The 20,405-nt window shown below is 42.2% G+C and overlaps 1 protein-coding gene across 3 annotated transcripts in view; it reads left to right on the top strand.

Moving 5' to 3' along the window:
* The first annotated feature begins 7,404 nt into the window (after positions 1-7,404).
* Positions 7,405-20,405, top strand: part of MED14 (mediator complex subunit 14) — a 35,725-nt gene continuing 22,724 nt past the window's right edge. For all 3 annotated transcript variants that reach the window (XM_071565586.1, XM_071565577.1, XM_071565569.1), the window contains exons 1-9: positions 7,405-7,746; positions 9,824-9,850; positions 14,302-14,407; positions 15,047-15,220; positions 15,646-15,775; positions 17,280-17,408; positions 17,770-17,877; positions 19,047-19,179; positions 19,724-19,874. In XM_071565586.1, coding sequence (XP_071421687.1) covers positions 7,571-7,746; positions 9,824-9,850; positions 14,302-14,407; positions 15,047-15,220; positions 15,646-15,775; positions 17,280-17,408; positions 17,770-17,877; positions 19,047-19,179; positions 19,724-19,874 — 1,134 coding nt within the window. In that variant the 5' untranslated portion in view covers positions 7,405-7,570. The remainder of the gene's footprint in view (positions 7,747-9,823; positions 9,851-14,301; positions 14,408-15,046; positions 15,221-15,645; positions 15,776-17,279; positions 17,409-17,769; positions 17,878-19,046; positions 19,180-19,723; positions 19,875-20,405) is intronic.

Raw genomic sequence — 20,405 nt, 5'->3', positions numbered from 1 at the left:
GACTCAGCAATCTCTGGGGAAATTATTGTTGTTTTCTTGTCACATTTTAGACTGATAAACACGTCTTCTGCATGGAGATTTGTTGCTTTTATCTGGCTGGATTAATTGCAATTAAGCTAGAACTTCTTTGCTCGGCGAAATGGGTCTGACTAGCTATTCCAAATTCCGTATTTTGCAATACAAGACCATTTGGTCTCTTTTCACCTTTTAGAAACAGACTAATCTGCACTGCAGAAGGACACTTTTTGCACAGTATGAAAGGACCTATGCAGGGAAAGGTGCAGAATAATCAGCTTTTAAGTACATATCTTCATTGATTTCCAGAAGCTTTTTATCTACATTCTAACAAATCAAAAGGAAGAGGAATTTGTTTTGGTTTCCATCCCTTGTTTTCTACCAGAAAATGTTCCATTCTTATCTCTTGCTGTCATAGTATTTTACATACAGTACCTCTAACTAGTGCTCTACAAGATGCTAAAGAGAAGGAAGATTTTTTGTGTGTATCTTTGTATGAAAGCATATTATAGCTGTAGAGAAAAAAAAATCAAAAATACCTCTATAAATTTCTCTCTGCTCCAGAGCAGCCTTGGCACTAACTATTAAGTCTAGTTCATATGCTTGTGCTGAGAAGAGGTTTCCAAAGGGCTGTTTTGGAGAGCCCTGATTAGATAAGACATAACAGAGAGAAACCATGGGTTACAGGACTTTGTTTTCATTTGCAGCTCATTAGAGGCAGCCCAGAGCTAACCTAAGCCTCCTGGCTGGGAGATACTGGATTCAGATAAAACCAGACACAGACAAAATAGGACTATTTACACTTGATACAGCCATAGCCTGAGTTCCCACGTGATCAAAAAATAATAAGCCACTGAAGGAAGAACAGCATCTTCAAAAGCCTCAGACCTTACCCATTCAAGTTGTTGCAGTCCAGTACTTGCTGGGGTTCTTGCACTATGAAACTGGCCAAGAGAGGCAGCTCTCTAGCAAAACACCCTAAATCTATGAAGGTGACTTTACCCTCCTGCAGTTTCAGATTGCAATAAGGTCAATGTGACTGAACTCTCCTTCCACTCCACAGAATCAGAGGGACAAGGGGTGAAGGGAGGCCTTTACCAGTTCCACCTACAGAGAGACAAAGGGCACTCTGTAGCCAGAGTAAGAAGGCCACCTCAGGCAGGAGGAGAAAGAAGAGCATGCATGTGCAACTAATTTCCTTTCTAAACTAATTTAGTTAAATCAGTATGTGCTATGTGAGCAAGGATTATTGTCGGAAAGCTAATTCTAAATTACAATGGGAAATAGAGTGGTGTCATCCATTACAAAGAAAACATGGGTTGAAACTGCTGCTGAAACTCATGATGGCTTCTAAACATACCAGAATTCAAGGATTAAGTACAAGTGAGTTAATAAGGTGTTGTACTGCCGTTCTGAAGGCTGCTTAAAATTAGCTGTGAATGTGGTTTTGCTTGTCCTAAATGCACTGTAAAAAGACAGTTTGGGGTTTTTTTTTGTTTGTTTGGTTGGTTTTTTTTTGTGGAATCTCAGCCTTTCTTGGAGCTGCCATACTCTGAAAAGTCTGGCTCTTTAGGCACTAGAGGGAGAGAGATTGCTGTGTTGCTGCTCTTCTTTCCAGTCTTGCTCTCAAGCCTGAAGGAACCAGTTTCAGTGCGTAATGTACAGAGGTGAAGCTCAGTCACTTCCCCATCTGATTTATTCAGTGTGCACTACAGCACCCCTGGGCAGTGCTGTGCTTTCTGCAGAAAGGGTATTTTCACAAGAAGTGCCCATTTTCATGATCAGGTCATTTTCTGAAAACCAAACAAACAACGGACAGAAGGGGCTACAGCTTTCCTGGCTGAATGTCAACTGTAAATGAAATGTTGTTAGGATTTACTGGGATTCTGCTGTGTCCTCTGCGTTCCACAGCTGTGCAGAAAGGTAACAATTTTTAGCATTTTTCACAGCAGTGCAACAAGCCACAGGCTGTTACTCACCTCTGCAATCAGTGGGGCTGGGAACCTTCTAAGCTAAATGGTAACTGCATTAATTGTGGGCTACATACAGATCTCAGGATGTGGTCTGTGCCCCACAAAAATCTCTAAACAACTCTTAACCTGGTGCTGCCTGACCCCACACAAAGCACTTCATGTCACTCTGGCTGTAAGACATTTGTGCTTCCAGGAGAAATACAATCCTTGCAGAGAGGTGATTCCACTCTCAACCTGCATTTTCTGGTCTTCCAAAACTGACCCTGGCTGGAATTGCTGCCTGTGTGGATGCCCCTGTGACATCTGACAGTAATCTGCTTCTCTTGCCCATAAGCAAAATATCCTGTAATGCACAGATTCCTGCACTGTTACAGATGTGACATTTTGCCTTTTTACTGTGCTCCTCAGTTTTGAGGGACAGTGAGTAACTGCTGGAGTTCACCAAGTCAACTAAGTTTGCAGTCACTCAGTTAAGCATGTAATCAGCTCTTCAGCCCCGGATCCAAACCTGTTCTGGCATTCCCTATTGTCAGAGCTGACATCTTGCAGCTTTGTGACACAGGCGGAGTTTAGACAGGTTTCTCCAAACTGCTGCAAAAATTGCGGGTTTATCCCTTCTGGAAAAAGAACCCATCCCAATCTAAAAGCTGTGCAAGAAGGAAATTTCTCAGATAGCATCTTCCTTCACATCCAAAGCCTGGGTGGAGAACAGCAGCTCAAGCACAATTCTGTGTGTTCACGCTTCTGAGAGCGAGGGTCAGCACTGAAACATTAACTGACCACAGCTGAGATCTACAAAGAGTTTGCAATTAAGCATGTTCTGGTACCCACCCTTGTCTTTAGAGGAGTTTGCACTGTCTGAATGTATTAGCCAGCAGCAGCTAAACACAATCGAGCTGTCTGCTCCTAAGGTCAGCACAGAATACTTCACAGCTGCAGTCCTTCTCCCACTGGGTATGACTAATCAGATCTACTTCCCTGATATTCTCTCCATCTCTTTAGGTGTTTGCACAGTTAAATCCTTTCAGCCAAGAGTACTTTCATGTTGAAATAAAAGCTTGCTTAGTGGTTTTTTTTCAGCATACTTGTATTTTTTCAAATTCTGTGTAATATCCAGGGACAGTTAGACAGGGAGAAATCACAGGGTATGGATGGTACTGTCAAGTTGATCAACTCAATGACTGAACAGTGCAATTCATCACTTCCTTGCCATGTGCCAGATCAGGGGCTTTCTCCTTTGTTAGCTTTTCAGAGATGTGGGGATTTGCTCACATTTCTGAATTACTTGCAAACAATTTTTTTGCACACAGAAAAAATGCAGCTTGTATGGTTAAAATAGTAAATTGAGTTGTAATTAACTTAATTTCAATAATAATGAAAATACAGCCTCTTGAGGACAGCAAGGCCTTTAGCTAGCTCCAGCTCCAGTCTGACAGAGACAAATTAATTTAAAACTTACAGTGGATATCAACATTGTTAGTAAGGAAGCCCAAAAAGAAGCTCAGACTAACACAGCTATGTTCAGCATTAAAAAAACCCAACCATTTTGCATTATTATAAGAAAGGGGACTTTTGTAAATTCAAATAAAATCAAAGATTCTATTTTATGACTTGGAGAATGTTTCTTTTCTTAAGTTGTTCACAACATATAATTGGAACTATGGTGTACTTTACTACGTGCCACACAAGAGATTCTCTGTCTCACAGTCCCACAGACCACAGTGACTGACAAGAGAACTCTCAATCTGTTCTACAGGTTTTCTACAATTCAAAAAAATGACAAACTTAATCCTACAAATACAGGGGATCAAAACAGAGACTTAAAATTTTAAAGCTTTTATGATGAAGGTTTTTTATTTGGTTCCTTTTGTGACCCTTTTAATAAACAGAAAAGAAGCAGAGCACATGTGCAGTAACCAGCTACAAAGCCTCTTCCCCTGCCACATACACAATTTTGCAAAGAACATTCTATTTTAGGTGCAATAGCCCTGTACTATTCACAAAATAGTGACTTGTGTCATGAAGTGCTGAACTGTCAACAAATAATTACTCTCTAATAAAGATGCAGGCCATAAAATCATTTGTGATTAAAAGGTCATTGATATTTTTCCACTGACTTTCAGCATAATGTCTTATATTCATGCAAGTGCTACAATGGAAAAGTTTAATCTTTTTTCGGTACTATTATGTGTTTGATCTAATATTGATACATGTTATCTCATTAAAACTTAAACAGGTATCTTGGCTTTCATTGAATTGTAAGCTTTATAAGTTTATAATATGCAGCACTGCAATTACTAATATTATATGTGGGAACTCTCCCACACTATATCCAATTCTCTGACATCTTCTAAAAAGAATGAAAGATATCAAACTCTTATTACTCATAATTTATATAGGCATTTGGATACAACATTGCTAAATGTTTCAACAGTCTGAATCAAGTGATTAACAAGAAATCTTTGCACTGTATTTGTGTGTTATTATTTTTTATTATTAAAAAATGCTTAAATGTCAAGTCCAGGAGGTACCTACCTGTGTTGACTAAATGTTTCCCTGATTAAAAAGCCTGGCAGAGAAATGGAATGGCAAAGCTTTAAAGTACACCAATACAGGACAGGCAGGAGACTGCCTGGTAGAATGTGATATGGTTTGCCTTCCTCCCAGTGAATATTTGGCCCACAGTTCCAAACAGCAGTAAATGTTTAACTTCTCTGGAAACAAAGTCATCTGCTGTCCTTCCCATTAGCTCTATAACCCTGTCAGCTCCACAGCTAAATAGAAACAGGTTTTGACGACCCACCAAATCAGGCTCCTGGGCTCCCCATTAGGGCTTTTCACATTCAGAGGGGTGCAGTGACCACAACTGGGGGATCACAGAATATGCAGAGTTGGAAGGGACACATCAGGATCATCAAGTCCAACTCCTGGCCCTACACAGGACACCCCAAGAGTCACACCATGTTCCTGAGAGTATTGTCCAAACGCTTCTTGAGCTCTGTCAGGTTTTGGTGCTGTGACCACTTCCCTGGGGAGACTCTTCCAGTGCCCAACCACCCTCTGGGTGAAGAACTTTTTTCTCATACCCAACCTTAACCTTCTCTGACTCAGTTTCAGGCCATTCCCTTGAGTCCTGTCCCTGGTCCCCACAGAGCAGAGGTCAGTACCTGCCCTTCCCCTTCCCCTCACAAGGAAGTTGTAACTGCAATGAGGTCTCCCCTCAGTCTCCTCTTCTCTAGCTGAACACACCAAGTGCCCTTCTATCCTTTATAGATTAATTTTTCTAAACAGCACAAAGTCTTCCACCTGTACTGGAAAAAACTTCAGTTAACCTAAAAGAAGGGGGAATCAAAACTTAGGTATACTAAGACATTTTGGGGATTTTAGCAGTAAAAAATTTCCAGCCAACCATCATCATCCACCCTCCACTCTTAAGGCTCACCAGTTCACTTCACTGTTGCTGAAGCACCCCACAAACCTGAGAGCTGGGATGGCTCACAGCTGCAGCAATCCTGCCCTTCCTGCCTGGGTGGCTTATTGTTATAGTTATTATTATCATTAAACTGATTGCACACTTCTCAGGTTGAAAAATGTTTATTTTTTCACTTTCCCTTTGGAAAGATATGAGGTTTTTAAAAGTCTGCACTACAAACCAAAACAGGTACTTTCCTTCTTTTCATTAAACTTTTGAGGAGTTTGGGTATTTATTGCCTGCAATGTGTGTATTTCAGGGATTTCTTTGGAATTGTAAGGAAAGAATTTATGATTTAACATCTGAGTGAATCATAATACAAAACACCCAGGATTTATAGTTTCCTTCTAGAGTCCCCTTTGGAAACCAGTGTCCAGAACATCCCCCTTTGGCTATTTAGAGACCTTCCCTCTCCCTCTGTCTTTTCAGAGGCGCCAGTTAATCTGGAAGACGGAAATATGAAAAAGCTCCCAATGTTCTGTGTTTATCACCCAATCCCACTGACCACTCTGCTACTCATCATTCCTTTTTCTCTCTTTAACCTTGAAGGAGGATGTACACCTGGATAACCCACACTGCTGTGCACCCTGCACAAATGCCTTGCATTTCCCAAGTTGTTAGGATGGGATTGTTAAGACAGCCCAGCTCCCAACACAGCCCCATTTCCTTGACAGCCTGAAGAACTGCATCAAAGGCTTTTTGAGGTGCCAGGTCTGTAACCTGGTAGTCCTACACCCTGGATTGCAGTAACATGGACAAGGGCATGGGCAGGGAGGTGATCCTGCCTCTCAGCCCTGGTGAGGATCACCTGGAGTGCTGTATCCAGTTCTGGGCTCCTCAGGACAAGAGAGACGTGGAGCTCCTGGAGCTGGTACAGTGGAGGGTGACAAAGATGATTAAGGGACTGGAGCACCTCAGTGATGAGGAAAGGCTGAGGAAGCTGGGCCTGTTCAGACTTGAGAAGGGATAGAGAGCGGAACCCATCAATGTATGTCAGTGTCTGCAGGGAGGTGTCAGAGGATGGACCAGGCTGCGCTCGGTGGTGCCGAGCAACAGGATAAGAGGCATCGGGCAGAAACTGATGCACAGGAAATTCCACCTGAACATGAGGAAGAACTTCTTTCCCGTGCACTGGGACGGGCTGCCCAGAGAGGCTGTGGAGTTTCCCTCACTAGGGATATTCCAGAGCTGTCTGGAGGGATTCCTGTGCTGAGTGCTGCGGGATGACAGGAGATGGCACAGCAGCGGCACGGCGGCCCCACGGCAGCCCCACAGGAACTCTCCCGTGGCCCCACAGGAACCCCACAGCACCCCCCCACTCCCCGTACCCCACGGCAGCCCCAGGCAGGCCACCACCACCCCTCGCTCCCCGTGCCCCACAGCAACCCCACGGCAGCCCCCGCCCCCGTGCCCCACAGCAGCAATTACAGCAGCCCCCCGTGCCCCACAGCAGCCCCTCCAGCGGCCCCGCTGCACGTGCCCCACAGCAGTCTCCAGCAGCCACCCGGCGTCCCCCGTGCCCCATGGCAGACCCAGCGCCGTCCCCAGCGCCCTCCGTGACCCATGGCAGTCCCCGGCATCCTCAGTGTCCCCCGTGCCCTACGGCAGCCCCAAAACAGCCCCCGGCCGCCCCAGCACTCCCCGAGTCCCACAGCACCCCCGGCCGCCCCAGCACTCCCCGGGCCCCACATCACCCGCGGCCGCCCCAGCTCTCCCCGGGCCCCACATCACCTCCGGCCACCCCAGCACTCCCCGGGCCCCACATCACCCGCGGCCGCCCCAGCACTCCCCGGGCCCCACATCACCCGCGGCCGACCCAGCACTCCCCGGGCCCCACATCACCCGCGGCCGTCCCAGCCCTCCCCGAGTCCCGGGCGGGCCCCTCGGCAGCACCGCCCCCTCCGCGGCTCCCGGAACGGCTCCGCGTTCGCTTCCGGTCGCGCGCGCCATCATGGCGGCGGCCCCCGCGCCCGGCGGGCTGTGAGCGCCGCGGAGCCGCCCCGGACCCGCCGCCCTCCGCGCCCCTTCCCGCGGGGCGAGCCGGGCGCGCTGCCCGCGCTGCCGACCGGGGACTGCCCGGGGCCGAGGCGCCTCCGCCGCCGCCTCCGCCATGGCGCCGGTGCAGCTGGAGAGCGCCCAGCTGGTGCCGGCCGGCCCCGCGTCAGCCCCGGCCCCGCCGGCCCCCGGCGCCGTGACAGCCGCCGCCAGCCCCGGGTACCGCCTCAGCACCCTCATCGACTTCCTCCTGCACCGCACCTACGCCGAGCTCACCGTGCTGGCCGACCTGTGAGTGCCGCAAGCCCCGCGCCTGCTCCCGGAGCATCCCGGCGGGATGCGGGGCCTCGCCGGGGATCCGGCCTGGAGCTCATCCCGGGCTGCAGTAGCGGGGGGTGGTCGGTCCTTCCCAGTTATGGAATCATAGAATGATTTGGGTTGGAAGTGAGTTGAAAGATCAGCCCGTTCCAGCCCTCCTGCCGTGGGCAGGGACACCTTCCACTATGCCAGGTTGTCAGAGCTCCGTCCAGCCTGGCTCTGGTTTGGGCTGGAAGGGACTTTTAAAGATCATCCAGTTCCAAAACCCTGCCATGGGCAAGGACACCTTTCACCAGGTTGCTTCAAGCCCTATACAACCTGGCCTTGGACATTCCCAGGGATGGGGCATCCACAGGTTCTCTGGGCACCCTGTGCTAGGGCCTCACCTCCCTCACAGGGAAGAATTTTTTCCGAACGTCTAATGTAAACCTGCTCTCTTTTAATTTTAACCCATTCAGCCTTTTTCTCTTACTGTGTACTCTTGTAAATAGCCTTTCCCGTGCTCCCATCCCCGGGAATGCCTCTGCTTTGGTCTGTGTTGGGGTGCAAGGAAAGCTGCTGAACGATCTGTCACAAAGGGAGAAAATGACCGTGAGAAGTGGGAGTAGCTGCAGATGAGCTGCTAAAATGCTTAAGTTTGCCCCTGAGTTACTGCCAAAATGCCCCATCTGTGGCTGGTACTGATAACAAAATACGTGAAACTGAAACGTGTCAAACAGATTTTTTTCAGATGCTACAACTCCTTGACTTACCTCTGTACTTTTTAATATACCATTTGATTATTTTTGAAAAAGGATTATTTACATTTACTTTACGGTCTGCTCTGCTGATGTTGTTGTGTTTGAAGTGGCACAACAAAGGAAAATTCTTGGGCCAAGAAAAACTTTCTTGAAAGCGTTTGGGCACTGAATAAACCTGTTTCCCTTTTACTTTGTTTAACCGTAGAGGTTCTTATGGGGAAGCTGGTGTGTTTTCAGAAGTGACAGACACAACAAATGGGAAAAAATAGGTGTAGCTCTTGTAGAGTACCGTGTCTGGTGAGTGTGCAAAAGGAGGTTTGCTTAACTTGGGATTAAAAGTGTTCAAACTCGGGAAAGGACACGGAATTTTAGAGGTTTAGTTTGCTTTGGAAGAACTTCCAAAATGTCAGTCAAGAAGTCTTTTCTGTATATTTAATGTGTGTAGACAGTAACTAACACTGTGTGTGTTCTTGTAGGAGCAGGTGCTGATAACTTTTAATCTTTTTCCAAGGTGTAGGACAGGTCCTTTTCACCTAAGTGCATAATTAATGTACAAAACAAAATGAGTGATGTGAACATCACAAGGGCAATGCTTTTGGTACTCAGTGATTCCAAGTAGTTTCTAAGCTGTGTGATGTCCCCTCCAAGAGCAGTGAGGTAGATTCTTCACTGTATTTTCACCATGAAGTGTGGATTGGACTCGCAGAAAGCCCAGCTGGAAGGTATTCTCCTTCCCCCCAATAAAAGCACCAGCCTCATCCTGGAATAAAAAAATAACTTTCTAAATGAGATGCCTGTGATACCTGTATGACATCAGAGAAATACAGGACCCTCTCTGCAGCCATATCTGGCATGCAGGTCACTGATAAAACTCTGGAATGTGGCATTTCTCCACTTTTAGATGAGTGAAACAGAAAGAGAAACTCACTGCAGGCAGGTCAGGTAACAGCCGATTTTTATACCTGCTGCAGATGTTCTGGGATTGCAGTTAGGAATTAATTATCTCTAATCATGGATGCTTAGCAGGAGTCAGCAGTTACAAAGCACAGCCATTGATATACAGTGTGGCTCACTAGATTAGCAGAAATTTTTGCAATTTCACTACCCTTCATCAAGCTTTTAAATTAATTTGGCCAATTCCTGATTCCCTTGTACAGGGTAGTGTGAGATGACCTGTCGTGCTATTTATTTTATGCTTTGTAGGTGTGTAGAAGTTCTGGTACTTGAAGGTTGGTGACAAAATTCTAGTTGTCTGAAATGTAATAGAACAATATATAACATGGCTTTTTTTCCCCTCTTCTTTCATAAAGGTTACCAAGAAAGACTGATATGGAAAGGTGAGTTATGATAAGAGAATCTGTAATGCATGTTAAAATACAGAACTTTGCTTAGATGTTAAGATGAATATTCAGCTGTTTAAAACATTTTTCTCCTAATTTTATATTTTATGCAAGAAAGGAAGCTATGTCTGTCTTGCTGTTTCAAAAATTTTCTCAGCATTAATGACAATATTGGGGTTTGTTGGTGTTTGATTTTATAGTTGTTTGGGCTTTTTTGTTGCTATTTTAGTAGGTGAACTCTGTTAAGGGCAATTTTCTCTTCATGAATCTTGAAGCAATGAAGTGACAGTAAAGCTGATGTGAAAGGGAACTGGAGAATTTGAATAGATTCTAGTTAGTGTAATGGAGAAATGTTTTGTTCAGAAGAAGCAATTCAACAGTGAAAACAAGATAAAAACCTCTTTTCTGATTTGTTCTGATCTTTCCTATCATGAGCACTGTTTTCTGCTCCTGTTCTGTGTGTTTTCAAAGTGTGAAGATGGTTAGAGGACAAATGTAAGAACCAGAACAGCCCCTTTGCCAGGATGGAAAAAATCCATTTAATTTTTTATTTCTCTGAATAAATTTTATGAAAGTTCTCAGAAAATTGTTCCCTCTATTTGTGTTGACATGTTAATTGACCTAAATTTCTTTAAAGGCATAGAGCAGCTGTGATACTCCTAAGAATGTTAATTAAGAATTCTTGTGTACCAGGATGATCATTAATTGTTACCTCAAATCTTCCCAAACTCTGATAACGTGTCATGGAATTGATCCCATTTTCTATAAATCATAACCTGGAATGATTCCTTATGACCTTTTTTCTTATACATGTTATTACTCAGAGAAATAATGTGGGTTTTGATTGGGTTTTGTTTCGTTGGGTTTTTTTAGTTATCACAGTGAGGAAATTACATTCAGCTTAGGTCCAGAGCTCCCTTGTACTGGGGAGAGGGCTTTTCCCATCATGATGTTTAGCATTTCCTGGTAAAGCTGGAATGTACTTGGTGGAGCACATGCATCTGAAGCAACAACTTAAGTCCTAATGGATTTTAGATAAAAGAAAACAAGATGGCCTTCAGTGGTTACAAAGAATGTCCTACAGTTGAAATTGTCTTGAAATTAAGTGTTCACATTCTTGTTAAGCTTTGACTTACAACTCTTCTTGGGGAAATGGCTTTTCACCTCTTGGAGGAAATCATTAAGGAATTTAGTTTAATTATCCATATGTTTTCTAGCTTTGAGAGCCATAATAATGGCAGCAGCTGTTGGGCTTTGAGCTCTGTTTTATGAAGCAGGAGCCTGGTGATATGGCAGATATACTTTGGTGAAGATGTGATAGTATTATCTTCTAATACAATTTAAGTTCCTATCATCCAGTTCCTCCAGTCACCTTGAGGTCCCTCTGCTTGCTCCCACTAGTTTGGTATCACTGGCAAAGTTCCTCAGTGCATTCTTCTCATCATGCCATTGTTGGTGGAGGTGTTCAATTGTTTTGGCACCACTATTGACCCCTAAGGGACACCACAAGAAACCAGCATTAAAATAATCCAGCTGTAGCCTTTTATTCCTAGCAATTTTTCACCCCTCTCAGTCCACCTACCCATGCCATGTCTCATCAGATTGGCTGTGGGAAACCTTCATGAAAGCTGTGCCAAAGTCAGTGTAAATTCATCGTCTGATCTCCCCTTTATCACAGATCAGCCACTCTGTAGAAGGCAGTTTGTTGATCAGGAAGGGTTTGTCCTTGTGCTGTTTTTTTCCAGGCTACTTTCATGCTCATCATTCAGCTGGACATAATTTATGGAAGGATTAATTCTGTGAATTCTTCTAAGCCGAACTTGGGCCACCTGACCTGTAGGTCCCTTGATTCTTCTTGGCCTTCTTGAAGAAGATCATGAGGTTTGCCTTTTTGCAGTCATCAAGACCTTTAATCACTGTGGCCTTTTGGAAATGATAGAGAGCAGCTTTACAGTTGGGATCAGCTTCCCAGCACCCTGGGATGCATCCCATCCACTCCAATGTACTTTTGTGTCTCAGCCTTGCTTAGGGGGTCCTTAGATTGGTTTTTTCTACTGTAGCCAATGCTTCACTCCCCCAGACTCAGCCAGTAATCTGAAGGATCTGAAACTCGAGATCCAACCTTATCAGTGAAGACCAGAGTAAAGAAAGTAGTGAGTGCCATTGGGTGTTGAAAATATTTTTAATGTGTCATGCCTTGTTTTTAAAGGCCTTGTAAATAAACTCATTCCTGAAGTTCCATCTTTCTGTGGCACTCTCATTTTTTTTGTTCAGTCTGCACTGAACCATCCCCAGCAGTTCCACTGGTCAGCCTTTCTGTCCATCCTTGACTGAGACAGCAGGTCTGCACAGCTACCAATGAAATACTGCCATGATGTTCTTTGCCAGGTCTCTTGTCCCAGGCTCTTCCTCTCTTTGTTAGATACTTACCCAGCCCTTTCTACTCCTCAAGAAATATGCCTTTTTTTCACCTGCCCTCTCACTCTTCTCTATGGTTTCCAGATTCCTTTGCTTGCAAATCATCATCTCAGCAAAGAATTATTTCCCTTATCACATTGTTGTTCTTTATGATAAGCAAGAGTAATTTTTTTGTGCAGCCCAACATAAGGTCCTGAACTTATAATGAAGGACGAGGGAATGCAGCAAATTGAAAGCCTTTGGTTTTTATTAGAGAAGTAGATTCCCAACACAGTTGTCATTCAGGGATGGTGGTGGTGGTTCTGGGAGGAAGGTTCCATCAAATAGAAATAACAAGTCTTCTTTCTAACTTTATGCATGTTGTATTAATGGAAAAGTTACTAGAACACTGCCTCTAGATTTATCAGTAATTTTCATTACTAAATTGCCATATCTTTTTGGGGTGTGTTTTGGGTGTTTTTTGGAAGGGTGTGTCTAACTTTGCTTTTTGGTCATAGAACACTAATCTGAATTTTTCTTGCTATCATGTGGTTTTCACCACAGATGTTTGACATAACTATTGGATTTTGGCAACTTCTGTATGGAGTTTCTCTGAGAGATTACTGCCTGTCTGAAGTCTCACCATAGTCATCTTTCAAATCTCATGAAGTTTTTCTGAATCTTTCAAAATTCTCAACATCTTGTTTTCATAGGTAGTTACTGTTATAGCAGTTTGTGCATACAGTGGCTTGTCCACCACTTGAAATCTTGGTGTTAGTCTGATTGCTACTGCACAACATTAGCTCTAGAACACAGAGAAGCTCTTGGCTTAATGCCCAAGTTCTTGGATGAGGTATGTGGTGTGTGATGGCAGGAACAGGAGCAGATGGTATTAGTTGTGCTTCTGGCCTTACATGTTCATCTGCTACAAGCAGATTATGCTTCTTGCACAAAAGAGTCAGCCTCCCTACCCCAGCACTTCTGGCAGAAACAGGTTCTAGCTATGAGTTCTGTCTATGTTGTGTGTTTTAGAGATTGGGATCAGAAGAATTTGCAGCTTCTGTTTGGTAGAGACAAATATCTGTTGCACTGATTAATGTTCTTTTTGTCCAAATGCTTTTGTTATCTTGGAAAACTGTATCAGGAAAACAGCTTAGGTTTGGAGTTTTTTTCAAAGTAACTAGAAAAGCATCATGGAATTAGTAATTGAACATGTAGAAAGGGAGAAAACCTTCTATAATTGGTAGATGAAATGGTATCTCAGGGTGTTCAGTATTACAGATTCATGTTGTAAATCTAATACATCTGCAACATAATCTGTAGCAAAGGCTGAAAATCTGTGTGTGCCCCTAATATGGTCTCCTTTAAAAAAACAACTCTTAAGACATGCAAACAATACACTCCTTCATTTTGCCTATCTCATACAAAGACTGGTGGGAGGAATATTGACAGTAAGTTCTTCTTGTTTCAATTTCTTTGCAAGGCAGGAATGGAGAGGAAAATTGAAGGGGGGGGTGGGGTTTTGTGGTCTTCCCTACCATTGCCCAATTTCCTGGCAAAATGATAGCATGTTGAACATACATACGTAAAGATGTAAAATTGCTGAAGTGATTTTTTTAACATCTGACCTATTTATTTATTGATAGTGAATGTCAGTAATGTTACTGTTAGGTCCTGTAACCCTTGGGTATGTTGCCTGCTTTAAACTTAATCATAGGCCTTGGGGAAATCCTGTAAAAAGTATAAAAAGTACACTGTGGAACTGTTTCTCTTAAAATGAGTGATAAATTCATATGAATACGTTTCTTTGTTTCCCCAGACAGTCTTGACTGGTTAGAATCCATGTATCTTGCTTAGCATTTAGATAGTCACAACACTAAGCCCTTTTTCCCCCCTTGTTTTAATCAAACAAGACACATATTACTGATGCCTCCATTAACACAGTTAGAAGTTATCATTGCAGCTTTTTTTTTTAATTGGCACACAGTTAAATTGCAGCTTTAGAATTTGTTTGAGCGCTGTCTTAATGTGCCTTTTTTGTTTTTTTCCAGAAAAATAGAAATAGTGCAGTTTGCAAGTCGGACTCGTCAGCTGTTTGTTCGTTTGTTGGCCTTAGTCAAATGGGCTAATAATGCTGGAAAGGTGGAGAAGTGTGCAGTAAGTTACTGACAGTTTGGTATGAAACAACCTCTAAGGGATATGGGATCTTGGTTCACCCTGACTACTTCTTACTATAAAATTTTTTTTTAAAAAACATTTCATAGACAAATGAATATTCAATTATAACCAATTTCTTGCTATTTAGAAATCTTGCCTTTTAACTGTTCATATTTCCAAAAACTCAGCAGTGGCAGAAAATGAAAGGCTTGTCTGCACATAGTTTCAGGAATGCTTTAGGGTAAGGTAAGAGGAGAGGGAAGATGGTGATCTGAGTGTGTTAGTTCTTATTATCACTTTCATCCTACACTTGATTAAATAAGAATAAAGTCCAGAATGTTACAGAAAAACAAGCCCCTGGTGATCACAAACAAGTATGGTTGCATTCCAGTGGCAATCAGCAGATAAAGAGCTGTGAGGCTGTACAGATCCCCCACAGCACCAGGAATGGCACGTGGATTTAAATTGTCCTTGCACGTGAGTGCAAGACATGGCCAGAATATTCATTCTTTCTTTGTTTTGTAAATGTAGCTACTTGAATTGGAAGTGACAGATAAACTGAATATAAAGGGGCATTGATTTGTGCGGTTTTTGAACACATTCTCTTTTTTTTTTCCTTCTCCTCCTTGTCCTCTGCAGATGATATCCAGTTTTTTGGATCAGCAGGCCATCCTTTTTGTGGACACTGCGGATCGTCTGGCATCACTCGCTAGAGACGCTTTGGTTCATGCCCGACTGCCCAGTTTCGCTATCCCCTATGCTATTGATGTTCTGACAACCGGATCGTACCCACGGCTGCCCACCTGCATTCGGGTAAAGAACACTGTAAAGAACACTGCGATGCGGGAGGTGGGCTGGGGAATCCCCTGTGCAGCCTCAGTGCACCTGAATGAAACTAATTGTCCTTGTGCAAATGGAACTACAGTTCAAATAAAGACCCAGTGCCCAGTCTCTGCAGCGTCAGTTTCTCGTGCAGAACACTTCCTATTTGAACAAATTACATTTTCCCTCCATTTATTTAATTGAGCCAAATTTAGTTATTTTATTCAGTGGTCAGTCTTGGGTAAAATGTAATCAACCAGAGTCCAAATCTGAGTGTAAGATATAAAACTTTGCTGTGTAATGGCTTGTGGTATTTACATTTTCAGACTTCTGGTCTTGTTAGTTTTCACAGTTTCTGCTGTCAGTGTGTTATACATGCTTGAGATATGTAGACTTGTTTGTGTTTATTTTAACAGGATAAAATAATCCCTCCTGACCCAATAACAAAGAGTGAGAAGCAAACCACACTTCATCAACTGAACCAGATTCTTCGCCATCGATTGGTGACTACAGATCTCCCTCCACAGCTGGCAAACCTTACAGTTGGTAAGAACTGGAATTGCTTTTTGAAGAATACATTATTACTGGCTGATTTAAAGTTGTTGCTTTAGTACTAAAGCAAAGCTAAAAGATTGCTGAAGTGAGACTGTTAAGGATGCTTCATCCATTAAAACTGGGATCCTGTCTTTGACATCAAAATATTCTCCTTTTGAAAAAGTAAGGCAGTGGTAATATTGCTGAAATATCATTTGCTTTCAAGAAGAAACGATGTGCAAGTAATGGCAAAAGGTTGTAGACATTGTCTTGCTCTTTCAGCAAATGTATTATGAAAGAGTCTTAGGACTACTTTACCTTAATTTCATTTAAAAATGCAACTTAATTACTGTTAGGTCTTTTTGTAGAAACTCTTTGACCTTTAGTTTAAACAAGTCACTCTAATGTTGTTTTTTTAATTTGTTTTGATATTCATGTTCAAGCATAGAATTTGTTCATGTTTATACATGGCTTTTTTTTCTGTGACCACTGCAGAGCCAGATCTCTTGATCTGTTTTGAAATCTCTGTTTTCATTTAGCCCAAGTAGTGCTAAACATTAAGACCACCTTTTTTACAGGAAGGAAGTCTATAAACTGGACTAGGTTATTGCAGAATCACAGAGAATAGGGAGGAATGGACGTAGTTTGTGCTTTTAACTAAGAGAGGGTTAGCCATGTGTAACCCTACCCCACAGACATAGATCAAAAATGTTTCTGAAAATCTTAGGACTAGTTTTCTCTAATCCCTGAGTGAATGCTTGCAAATATCTGTATTAGAGACATTTTTGGTCTAATAGAAGTATAAACAGATATATGTCTGAGCTCTGGATGTTCTTCAGTTAATTAAACATTTCAGTGGCAATCAGTTTCTGTTTTGGAGTGTGGTTTGTTTTAAGCACCTGTTTGGGATGCTCTTGAAAATGAAACAATAGATCAAATGGTTAAAATTTTTATAGGAATATTTCTAGGAATATTTGTATTTATAGGAATATTTCTATATGTCTGTAATTGTAAATAGATATGACATAGTTTGCTAAGTAGATTAAGAAGTAGATTGACCCCTGGGTTATAGTAAGGACTTTACTAAATTGTTTGCTCTGCCACTCAGTTTCTTTATGTCCTTGCTAGCTCCCAGTTCTTGAAACTGATACCAGTGTTCACAAAAGTGTGAGGATGTGTATGTCAATTCCCTAAATAGGGTGCATAATATTTTGCATGGTTTATATATAAGCACACAAGCAGAGATTATCTTCATCACATGTAAATGGAGTTATAATATGTTAACAAGTTATTAAAGTTAAAAAGTAAACTTAGGACAGTTTGATGCCTCTGTCCATGCTGCTTATTGACACTGAGTGTTGAGAAGCAACTGAGAAGTCTTCAGGTGCACAGAAACATGTGCAACAGAGCAGAAACATTAGGCAAATAATCCATTGTGAGTGCCAGGGACTACCACACTGATATTTTGAGGCATTTTAGGAGACTGAGTGAAATAAAATATTCTTGTCTTCCTTAGCCAATGGACGTGTGAAATTCCGAGTTGAGGGTGAGTTTGAGGCCACTCTGACAGTGATGGGTGATGATCCTGATATCCCCTGGCGCCTTCTCAAGCTGGAAATTTTGGTTGAAGACAAGGAAACTGGTGGTAAAGAAAAAGCTCAAACCTTTATACTTTATTTTTAACATGATGTTTGCCTCTGACACTGTGTAAGTCTTGTTTCTACTGGGTCTTTTGCATGTCACAACTTAAGAGAATGAAGTTATATACACTTGTCCTGTTTTGACCTTGCTTTATATGCTTTTAGTACCTTACTAATGCTATACTGGTACACAGTGTAATAGACTGAAATTTCCCGAGTAAATCAAGGATTTTGTTGTTTTGTTAGAAAATGTGGTATGGAAATTGCTCGGTACAGTTGTATCTCTTTATTTTTAATGTATTAATTAATTGGTTTAAATACCTCATTTCCTAATGTGTAATGTGAATTATTTTTCATTTTCAAAAGATGGTCGAGCCTTGGTTCACAGCATGCAGATCAACTTCATCCATCAGCTGGTCCAGTCCCGGCTGTTTGCTGATGAAAAGCCTCTTCAGGACATGTATAACTGCCTGCGTATCCTTCTGAAAGTTGCTTCTGAATAAGCTGTTTAGTGTGGCCTTGGTCTTCCTAGTAGCTGGAGGTCAGGAAAGATGGATTCCCTTGTTAAGCTTGTGGGAAGTGTCTGGATATGAAGTGAAAATGATGGCCTTGGAAAGAATAATTCTCTGGTGCCTGTACGTAAAATGATTGTACACACTAAATCAGCAAAGGTCAAGATGAGATACTCAAGACAGCAGATTGTGTGGCAAGTCAGTGCAGCAGCAGCAGCTGGTTACACCTGCTAGTTTGGGATGTGGAATACAGAGCTGACTTGGAAGCTCTGGGAGGTGACAGTTCTTGCTTACCAAGAACTGCAGTAAAGTGCAGTTGATGGGGGTGTGTTAACTGTATTGTACCTGTGTGAACAATGAGAAGAGATACAGCATGTGCAGTGACTTTCTACTTGCAAAGGGCAAATCATTTGACAGTGTGAAATGGTTTCCAGTGAAACAGTTTGTGCAGAAACAAGGAGAATCATGTTATTTTAGGGTGACCATGGGAGATGGGTTTAGTGGTAACTATAGGGTGAGTAGAATTTCTTTGTTAATAATCATCTTTTCACTAAAAGATGCTGACAGCTCAAAATCTATAAAGCAAAGCTACTGTGACTCTCTTGTCCAACAACCTGCCCTAGATAAGATTTTATAATAAGGAAAAAAAAACCCCTTTGAGAAATACTTGGATCCATTTATGTCTTTATCTCTGGATTAGTACAGTAGTGTGTTTTCAGGCAGCATCTTCATAGAATCATAGAATCAGTTGGGTTGGAAAAAAACCTCCGAGATCATCAAGTCCAACTCCAGTCCCTTTACCAGATCATGGCACTAGTGCCATGTCCAATCTCAGTTGAAAAACCTCCAGAGATGGTTGATCCACCCCCTCTCTGGGCAGCCCATACCAATGCCCGTTTACTCTCTCTGGAAAGAATTTTTTTCTGATCTCCCACTTCAATTTCCCCTGGCAGAGCTTGAGCCTGTGCCCCCTTGTCCTATTGCTGAGTGCCTGGGAGAAGAGACCAACTCCCACCTGCCTATAACTTGTTTGACTTAGGTGACAAATGGATTTATGTAGCATGCAGAAATGGGTTTATATAGTACCCAGACTTTCTGGAGATGTTATATTTTCTTAACTCCATGCGTTAGACTCCTTCTGCTTAGCCCTTCAGCTGGAAGTCCTCCATTCACAAACACTGATGCTGATTCGAGAGCGCTGGGGTGACCTCGTGCAGGTGGAGCGATACCATGCAGGGAAATGTCTCTCACTCTCTGTTTGGAAGTAAGTTAATTTCAAAAGGACTGTTAACAATAATAAATGAACTAACAGGTGGGATTATGTTTACCAAGCTTGAGCCACAATTTTCAAAATTGTCCATGCTTTTTGATGTAAGACTCATAAATTCTTGTAAATAAGTACATAAACATATTACTTGATTTGCAAAGGAGTAAGGGTTGTACATTAATGTACAGGAGAGCAGGGTACAGGATGCAGATATAAATCAATTGGTATTTACACTGATATCTAAAAATTAATTAGTTCTTTGTCTTTGACTGTACTTATTGCTTGAATTGCACTAGATAATTTTTAAGAGCAATACAAATGCTCTTCTGATTGTGTTGAATTTACAGTCATCTCAAACTTCTTAATGTAGTTATAGTTTATCAACCGTTCTGCATTGAAATGAAAACTAAAATAAATGCTTTTTTTAGTTCAGCTGACAATGTTATTTTTAATCAGAACGCTCAGAGTCAAGGATTAGGTCCTGAAAAACAGATTTTCCGCTATCCCAATTGCATGGTTTAATTATTCTCTTTATTTTAAGTCAACAGGTGCTTGGCAGGAAAACGGGGACTGCGTCTGTTCATAAGGTCACTATTAAAATTGATGAGACTGATGTCTCAAAACCCTTACAAATATCTCATGAGCCTCCACTGCCAGCCTGTGATTCAAAACTGATGGAAAGAGCCATGAAGGTAAAGGTTTGCTTTGCAGCAGGCATCAAAAACTGAAGTGCTTTGCATTGTCAGTTTGTTTCTCTTTGATTCTATTTAAAGGATTGTTTTTAAGATTTCTAGTGAGCAGTTGTGTTATTTCTAGTTGTGTTTGTGTTGGGACCTCAAATTGTTACAAGTTACTGTCCTTCCCTTCATCTTAAAAATTACACCTGCTTCACAGTGCATTATATACCCAAAGGAGAAACAACAGCCAAGTTTCACTTACTAGCGTTTGGCTTGAAATGCGTTACAGAGAAAGTTCTTCCCTTTCTTGTCTTGGAGATGCTGTGTAAACTTCCTCTGAAAATCAGCTTCTCCATGTCACTTGAGTTGGCTGCCCAGCAGTGCTGTCCACTTGAGAAAATCTTACATTATGATTTGGAAATCTTGTGCTAAGAGCTCGTGTGGTTTGCTTGTTACAAGTGTTAGGTGAAGCTTACTTTTACATTATCACTAACCAGATTATATCATGGCCTATTTGAATGTTCAAGTTCCTATATTTTAAAAGTG

The sequence above is a fragment of the Pithys albifrons genome, chromosome 1 (assembly GCF_047495875.1).
Source record: "Pithys albifrons albifrons isolate INPA30051 chromosome 1, PitAlb_v1, whole genome shotgun sequence".
In the NCBI taxonomy this organism is placed as follows: Eukaryota; Metazoa; Chordata; class Aves; order Passeriformes; family Thamnophilidae; genus Pithys; species Pithys albifrons.
The sequence above is the reverse complement of the archived record's forward strand: the minus strand, read 5'-3'. Positions and strand labels throughout refer to the sequence as shown.